Genomic DNA, 8,718 nt, shown 5'->3' on the forward strand with positions numbered 1-8,718 from the left:
TCTTCTTATATGCATGTATGGTGTGCCTATATAGTCTCTGTGGCCCTGTGGGCTGTGTGTAGGGATGGGATGACCTGAGCAGTGTGAGGAGATGGTAGCCTCAGCTGCCGGGAGCCTCCTGCTAGTAGTAGCCTCTATCTATAGCCGTGTGTGTACATAAGGGGCTCCTCCACATTCCCAGCTCCTACGACACTTTTGCCTAAATTAATGAGCAGCCAATGGGAAGGGCCGGAAGGAGGGGGTGCGCGCCCGGAGCCAGTCAGCGCCTCGGTGTCAATCACGCAGCGTGGAGCCAATCAGCGGGGGCCGTGCGCTCGGCGTGCTCGTATTTGGGATAGTGTGGTGGTGTGCGCGCTGCGTGCAGGGTAAACACTCTCCAGTCCCCGCTCAGTGAGGGAGGGACACACACAGCTGTCACTGAGCCCGGACAAGTTCCACAGGAGTTGTAGAGCGCACAGCCCGCTAGTCCTCCGCAGTCCCCGCACACCGAGCCGCTCCGGGGGATAAGGAGGAGGAGGAGGATGAGTGAGTCACCTGTGCACACACAGCGGCAGCGGGGACACGGCGGCTGTCACAGGGGGGACCCCGAGCTCCAGCACAACTTTCTGTAACGCTACCGGCGCTGCCGCCTCACTGACACTATAAGAAGTTTCCTGGAGGCAACTTGTCCGCAGCCCCCGCTCCATCTCCGGCTCCATCTCCGGCTCCATCCCCGGCTGCAGCCCCGCCGCCCCGGCTCCAGCCCCGCTATAATCTATGAGAGACCCTGAAGCCCGGGAGAGCAGAGTGACCGGCAGCGCGCTGAGCCTCCGCCGGGGAGCCCCGGAACAGGTGACCGAACGCCCCCCGCCTTCCTTCTTCTTCACCCCGGGAGCCTCCTCCAAGGACGAAAGTGCATCTCAAGGGGGAAACGTACACGGGCTGCGGGGGAGGAGGAGAAGAGAGAGCCCCAAACCTGTGGATAGCAACGGCCCGGGGGGAAGCGATGGCCACGGCTGCTTCTAACCCCTACCTCCCCGGCAGCGGCATCCTGTCGCCCGGCTCCATCGTGCACTCGGACTCAGGGGGAGGAGGGGGGATGCAGCCCGGCAGCGCAGCTGTCACCTCGGTGTCAGGCGGTTACCGGGGGGATCCCACGGTGAAGATGGTGCAGAGCGACTTCATGCAGGGGGCCATGGCTGCCAGTAACGGCGGGCACATGCTCAGCCACGCACACCAGTGGGTCACGGCGCTGCCGGCACATGCAGCGGCGGCGGCGGCGGCAGCAGCGGCGGCGGCAGCAGAGGCAGGCTCTCCGTGGTCCAGCAGCCCCGTGGGGATGACAGGCAGCCCGCAGCACCCGCAGCAGCAGGACGTGAAGGGGGGAGCTGGGAGGGACGAGCTGCATCCGGGGGCCGCCCTGCATCACCGACCGCCTCACCTAGGACCCCACCAAGGACACCCGGGAGGCTGGGGAGCCGCCGCCGCCTCTCACATCCAGTCCATGACGGGAGGGGCGCAGCAGCAGCAGCAGCAGCAACAGCAACAGCAACAGCAGCAGGCGCTTCTCTACTCCCAGTCCGGGGCATTCACTGTGAACGGGATGCTGAGCCCTCCCCCGGGGAGCCAGAGCCTGGTGCACCCCGGCCTGGTCAGGGGGGACACGCCAGAGCTGGGCGACCACCCCGGCCATCATCATCACCACCACCACCAGCAGCAGCACCAGCAGCAACACCACCAGCAACAGCCGCACCACGGGGTCAACAGCCACGACCCCCACTCAGACGAGGACACCCCGACCTCGGATGACCTAGAACAGTTTGCCAAACAATTCAAGCAGCGGCGGATAAAGCTGGGCTTCACCCAGGCGGACGTGGGCCTGGCCCTGGGCACCCTCTATGGCAATGTCTTCTCCCAGACCACCATCTGCAGGTTTGAGGCGCTGCAGCTCAGCTTTAAGAATATGTGCAAGCTCAAGCCCCTACTCAACAAGTGGCTGGAGGAGGCCGACTCGTCCACGGGCAGCCCCACCAGCATCGACAAGATAGCAGCTCAGGGCAGGAAGAGGAAGAAGAGGACCTCCATAGAGGTGAGCGTCAAGGGCGCCCTGGAGAGCCACTTCCTCAAGTGCCCCAAGCCCTCTGCCCAGGAGATCACCAACCTGGCGGACAGTCTCCAGCTGGAGAAGGAGGTGGTCAGGGTCTGGTTCTGCAATAGGCGGCAGAAAGAGAAGAGGATGACCCCACCGGGCATCCAGCAACAGACGCCAGATGATGTCTACTCCCAGGTGGGCAATGTGGGGGCTGACACGCCGCCCCCTCACCACGGGATGCAGACTAGTGTGCAATGACTGGAGTGGGCACCCAGCAGCTGCCTGGCCAGTGATGCCACCCCCCGCCACACACAGCCCCCCTCACCCAGACTGCTCTTTTTATATAAATAGATTCCTAATGATATATATATATATATAGACCTACCATACCGAGAGAGGGAAAACACTCACTGACACAGGGCGAAGACTATGGCACGGTGACCCAGGGCACCGAGAACTGCAGATATTTCTTTTTAATATATATTATATTTTTAATATTGTTTTTATTTGCCTTACGACTCCTTCCCGATTTCACAGAAAAAAAATACCTAAAAAAAAAAGAAAAAAAAATCCCCCCTCCTGATGCCACCCTATGTATAGGCTGTGCCCACTCCCACGGCTGACTGTGTGCTGTCCCGTCTGTCCCCGTGAAGAAGCATTTCAGGCAATTTACTAGACTGCTGCTGGGAACTTGCAGCAACTCTTCCCCCTGGCTACAGGTCCTACAGATGCCAGGGACACAATGCCCAGCCTGCCAACCCATCTGCACATGGCACTACAGAGACTGTAAGAAATACATTGGAAATACAAATAAGCAGGGTACCAGAGGGGGTCTGCTTCGTGAACTTTCTGCCCAGCCGACACCAGAGGGGGGTCATTCTCTAAGATGTCAATAAGAAATCCTATTTTTCTTCCTCTTTCTACAGTCCCGACCATATGCCCTGACATGTCCCGCTCTTTTCTAGGACTCCCAGTAAAACTCTAATAATATGGATTTCCTATTGGCCCAATCTGATCCTCTGTCTGTGCACTTACCGTCACTTCTCCGCTGCCAACCACGAGGATTAGATCCACTCCTGCAATTTCCACGCAGTGTCTTTTTTGTTAGGTTGTTGTAATAGACTGATAAGAAAAGACAGCGCTAAAATAATAAGAATAACAATAAGAATAATAAGAATATTAGATCCCTGGCTGATCTACCAGAAAATGTGCTTTATATTTTCATCAAATGACTCCTTTTAATATTTTATTCATAAAACCTATAAACTGCTGCAGAACGGTAATTTATTTTTCCCCCCAGATCTTGTAATATTTACCTGTTTGTTTATTTTATATTTTTATTTTATTTTTTTTGTTTCTTTTTTTTGGTGTTTTTTTTTTTTTTTTTCAGACGAGCACAAATCACAATTGAAGAGAAATACGGACAGGTGACAATGGTCTCTTATGTTTTTTTTTATGTGATCATTTGATTGTAATTTAATTTCCGTAGTGGTTCCGTAAGAGATAATGATTGAGAAAATAAATTTGTTAGAATGAGACAGCTCTGTGTGTGATGCGTATAACTGGAGCCAATCCTTTTCCAATTCCAGATCGAACTATTGATATTTGATGCTTTAAGAACACTTTTTTTTTCTTTCTGCTTGTCATTACTGTCTTCCATAAATTTATCAATGCCCTTTAAATAAAACGACAATAATAATAACAATAATAATAATAATAATATGCCCATGTAGAAGTTGGCATGGAGGGTATTGATTTCTGGCTATTTAGCATCCTCCCATCAGCAATTTATTAGGGTCAATGAAATGATTTAGTAATACTAATAATGAATAAGAGTGATGATGATGATGGAGAAGATGATGATGATGATGATAATAATAGTAATAACAAGCTCAGGTCTGCATTGTTTTAATCCTTTTTATTACACTGCCACAAAATCCCTTTCTTTTTGATGACATTTATTTATTGGGATTGTGTCGATTATTGATTAACCCCTTATTTGTGGTTGTGTGTAGTGGATTATTCATAGAGAATGATTGCACTGTGTTTCTGCTAGAAGACATGGCTAGGATCGAATCCTCCTTGAGATATCTTTGTTTTCTGCTCATTCCTGGTTGTGTAGTCCTCCTGTAGATGGTTATTAGATTGTATTCTGTCATCATCCTTTGTGCAGAGAAGCCTCCTCTCTCCAGGCCTCTGGTCATTGGCATCTCTAGGACTGGCATCACTAGGCATAGCTCATTGTTCTGAGAAGCTTTATGGGATCTCTCAGGGTGACCACAGTAATAATACTACTGATCCTGGTGCAGTGTGTTGGTAGTGTTAGTGTGTGTGTGTATATTGTGTAAAGTAGGGATAACCTCAGTGCATGCTTTCCCTTGCCCCCTATTCACATATGGGCTCCAATCCTAGGAAGAATGGCGGTTTCTGGCTTGGTGTGAATGAGTGTAGCATGGCTGCCTTCCTGGCCTGACATTGTTGTGTGACACCAGCATGCCTGGGATGGGACTATGGAGGGCTGCACTGGGAGCTTATTATTATCCCTGTCTTTTTTTTGTGCCATGATTCCTGCAATAAGGTCACACAATCTTTTGTATACTGGAAAGAAGAAGAAGAAAAAGATGGATCTGAAGCTATGTGGTGGCTTTTTATTGTAGCTCTTCCCATTGTGATTTTCTATGAGACAATAGATTCCTTCTTCTGTTGATGCTCCTCTGGCTGTGCCAGGTGCCTGGCAGTGTAGTGTAGGGCTAGCAAGCCGATTAACCCCTTGTACTCTGGTTTCTATGTATAAAGAGACACCTTTTTATTGATGATGGCTCTTAGTGATCATCAGTGGGCTAGGTGGTATATCTAGATCTCCATGATGTGCTGTGATAAGTCTCTCTCCCCCTCCCCTCCCCCTTCCTATGTCTCATAATAATGAATGATTTGTAATGACAACTGTAGAGATTTCTCTACCAAATAATTGTCTACAGTTTTACAACAAGTGTAACTTGATTTCATATTACTTTTTTTACATTTGTTTTTTGTTCCCTTTAAATTATATATTTGTAACCTATTTATCTTGTTAAAACATTTTTTTGGTTGTATTTATCCGTTTATTTTCATAATAAAATAGCCCTCTGAGGTAAATGAAAGAACCTGCGGCCACGTCTGTTGTTCTTGGCCTGGTAGAAGTTGCTTGTGGGGCTTGTAGCTAGAGATGTGGCCACCAAGCTGTCATTGTGGCTATTATACATTGTGTGTACATGGACACGGACTATGCAGCGAGATTCCAGAGTCTCCCAGGCAGGACATGAGATGGAGGTGTGAGGGGTAGCTGCTAGATGGAGGGATGAGCAGGGATGAGCTGTGTGTGTGTGCTGGCTGTCTATCCATCCTGACAGGCTAGCTGGAGGGGGAGGTGGGGGTCAGTGCTGTGACGTCATGACTGGCAGCTCCAGAGGAGGCTTTGACCTTGACATTAGAAGGGAAATCATTCAGCTCTGCTGTGTAACCCGCCGCACACACAGGGCACTGGCGCTGCCAGCCACCTGGGAGCACAGGATGACATGTGCACAAGCACCATGCCTATATATATATATATATATATATATATATATATATATATATATATATATATATACATGCATGTGTGTGGTAGATTGGTAAATTTAAATAAACCAAAATATCAGTGGTATGCCTCAAAAAAAAACTATAGCGATCCTATTTATTCAGAAAGTTTTTGTATAGCAACAAGAGGTGATGGTTTGATTAAGCTCTGACTATCTTGTATCTATGTATATTTCTTTAATATCTGTCTAATTTTCCATCTCATATATATTTCAATCAAATCTATCTCATTATCTATCTATCTATCTATGTATCCGCTTTATTCTATCTGTTTCTTGTCATCTATTATTATGTCATCTATCTAATATATATATCGCATTATCTATTATCTATTTTTTATCTATCTATCTATCTATCTATCTATCTCTATCTATCTATCTATCTATCTATCTATCTATCTCTTGCCTATCTATCGTCATCTGAGTCTCTCTCCAATAGACGTCATGCTCTCATGTTCTTTATTATAAAACCTCATGGTTACACATAATATAAGTAGTATCTATCTCCTATCTATCTATCTATCTATCTATCTCCTATCTATCTATCTATCTCCTATCTATCTATCTATCTATCTATCTATCTATCTATCTATCTATCTATCTATCTCTTCTATCTATCTATCTATCTATCTATCTATCTATCTATCTATCTATCGCCTATCTATCGTCATCTGAGTCTCTCTCTCCAATAGACGTCATGCTCTCATGTTCTTTATTATAAAACCTCATGGTTACACATAATATAAGTAGTAATAATAATAATAATAATAATAATAATAATAATAGCAGCAGCCTGAGGTAATACATAGCATATCGATGAGGTGCTCTGGAAATACTTAGCATTGGGAGGGGAACCTTTAGCCTTTGAGTTTTGCTATTGATTTTTGCTAGAAGAGAGACAGAACAATGCACTGTGCCTTGTGGGTGACTTGTAGATTGGGGTGAGACTGTCGCCATTGTTCAGCTGTTCCCAGTTACACCAGTCACAGAATATATATAGGTTTTCAGCTCCAGATGACAAATAAAGAATTGGTGATAAACTCTATGGATCTGCTTTATGCCCCAGTGTTATACGGGTTGGGAGCTATATATATGGAATAGCCTGATCAATCACCTGATATTGGCTTTCATGACCTACTATGTGGAATAAAGTTGTAGATATTATTCTAGCGAGGGAAGGTATGTGTTGTGATGAGAGGACTACAAGTGTCAGCATCTCTGTGTGCTGTAGCTCTGTGGATAGAAGACATGCTGCTCACTTGTTGCTGATGGAAGTCTGGCTACTTTTGCTTTGTGTTTTACTGTTTCAGTTCAGATTTCCAAATCCACCGACCGAACAGGTCCCATTGTCCTCGCTGGGGACATAGTATTGTCTGTACATCATATACTCATACTCATACACTAATACTCATACTGATACATTCATACAGTAATATTCATACACTACTCATACACTACTCATACTCATACAGTAATACTCATACTCTCATACACTACTCATACAGTAATACTCATACATTACTCATACACTAATACTCATACTGATACATTCATACAGTAATATTCATACACTCATACTCATACAGTAATACTCATACACTACTCATACTCTCATACTCATACACTCATACTCATACAGTAATACTCATACTCTCATACACTACTAATACATTCATACAGTAATACTCATACATTACTCATACACTAATACTCATACTGATACATTCATACAGTAATATTCGTACACTCATACACTACTCATACACTCACACACTCATACAGTAATACTCATACTCTCATACACTACTCATACTCTCATACTCAAACACTCATACAGTAATACTCATAAACTAATACTCAAGGCTTTATACATGATCCAAATCTAGTCCATAAATCCCCGCATAGAGGAGACCTGCCGGAGCGGTCAGGATGGTATAGAACAGTCCAGATATGTGACAGTAGAGAGGTCGGTAAGGATCTGCAGGATGGTATGAGATGCCCCCCTCTATATATACCGTAGCACACAGTGACAGAGCTGAGAGGAGAGGGAGCAGAGGAGAGGAGAGGGAGCAGAGGAGAGGTAGGAAAAGAGAGGAGAGGGAGAAGAGGAGAGGAGAGGGAGCAGAAAGAGGTAGCAGAAGGGAGGGAGCAGAGGAGAGGAGAGGGAGCAGAGGAGAGGGAGGAAAAGAGAGGAGAGGGAGAAGAGGGAGCAGAAAGAGGGAGCAGAAGAGAGGAGAGAGAAAAGAGGAGAGGGAGCAGAAGAGAGTGAGGAGAAGAGAGAGAGAGGGAGCAGAGGAGAAGAGAGGGGGCAGAAGAGAGGGAGCAGAAGAGTGGAGAGCAGAGGGAGCAGAAGAGAGGGAGGAGAAGAGAGAGAGGGAGCAGAGGAGAAGAGAGGGAGGAGAGGAGAAGAGAGAGAGGGAGCAGAGGAGAAGAGAGGGAGGAGAGGAGAGGGAGCAGAAGAGAGGAAGGAGAAGAGAGAGAGGGAGCAGAGGAGAAGAGAGGGAGCAGATGAGAAGAGAGTGAGGAAAGGGAGGAGAGGAGAGGGAGCAGAAGAGTAGAGAGGAGAGGGAGGAGAGGAGAGGGAGCAGAAGAGTGAAGAGGAGAGGGAGCAGAAGAGAGGGAGGAGAAGAGAGAGAGAGGGAGCAGAGGAGAAGAGAGAGGGGAGAAGAGAGGGAGCAGAAGAGTGGAGTGGAGAGCAGAGGGAGCAGAAGAGAGGGAGGAGAAGAGAGAGAGGGAGCAGAGGAGAAGAGTGGGAGCAGAAGAGAGGGAGGAGAGGGAGCAGAGGAGAGGGAGGAGAGGAGATAGAGAAGAGGAGAGACACAGCGCTGCTCTGATGCTTTTGCCTCCACATTTAAATTTCGCGGTTGAATTCCATTCAGTAGTTGCCTGGCAACCGCCTCCTAATGCTGCAATATAGCCGCTATGTGTCAAGCTGCGTCAGTGACTCTGCGGTCATGGGGCAGGACTAGGTTCGGGTACATCATCCATAATGGCTGCGGATAATTTATACATAATAGGTGCGGTTACAGCATA

The 8,718-nt window shown here is 47.3% G+C and overlaps 1 protein-coding gene across 1 annotated transcript; it reads left to right on the plus strand.

The window, feature by feature from the left end:
• Positions 1-467: 467 nt before the first annotated feature.
• On the plus strand, positions 468-2,329 carry POU3F3 (POU class 3 homeobox 3). The gene has a single exon (XM_069972425.1). It carries the CDS (start codon positions 986-988, stop codon positions 2,327-2,329), a length of 1,344 nt encoding a protein of 447 aa, XP_069828526.1. The 5' UTR covers positions 468-985.
• The last annotated feature ends 6,389 nt before the right edge of the window (positions 2,330-8,718 follow it).

The sequence above is a fragment of the Dendropsophus ebraccatus genome, chromosome 5 (genome assembly GCF_027789765.1).
Source record: "Dendropsophus ebraccatus isolate aDenEbr1 chromosome 5, aDenEbr1.pat, whole genome shotgun sequence".
In the NCBI taxonomy this organism is placed as follows: Eukaryota; Metazoa; Chordata; class Amphibia; order Anura; family Hylidae; genus Dendropsophus; species Dendropsophus ebraccatus.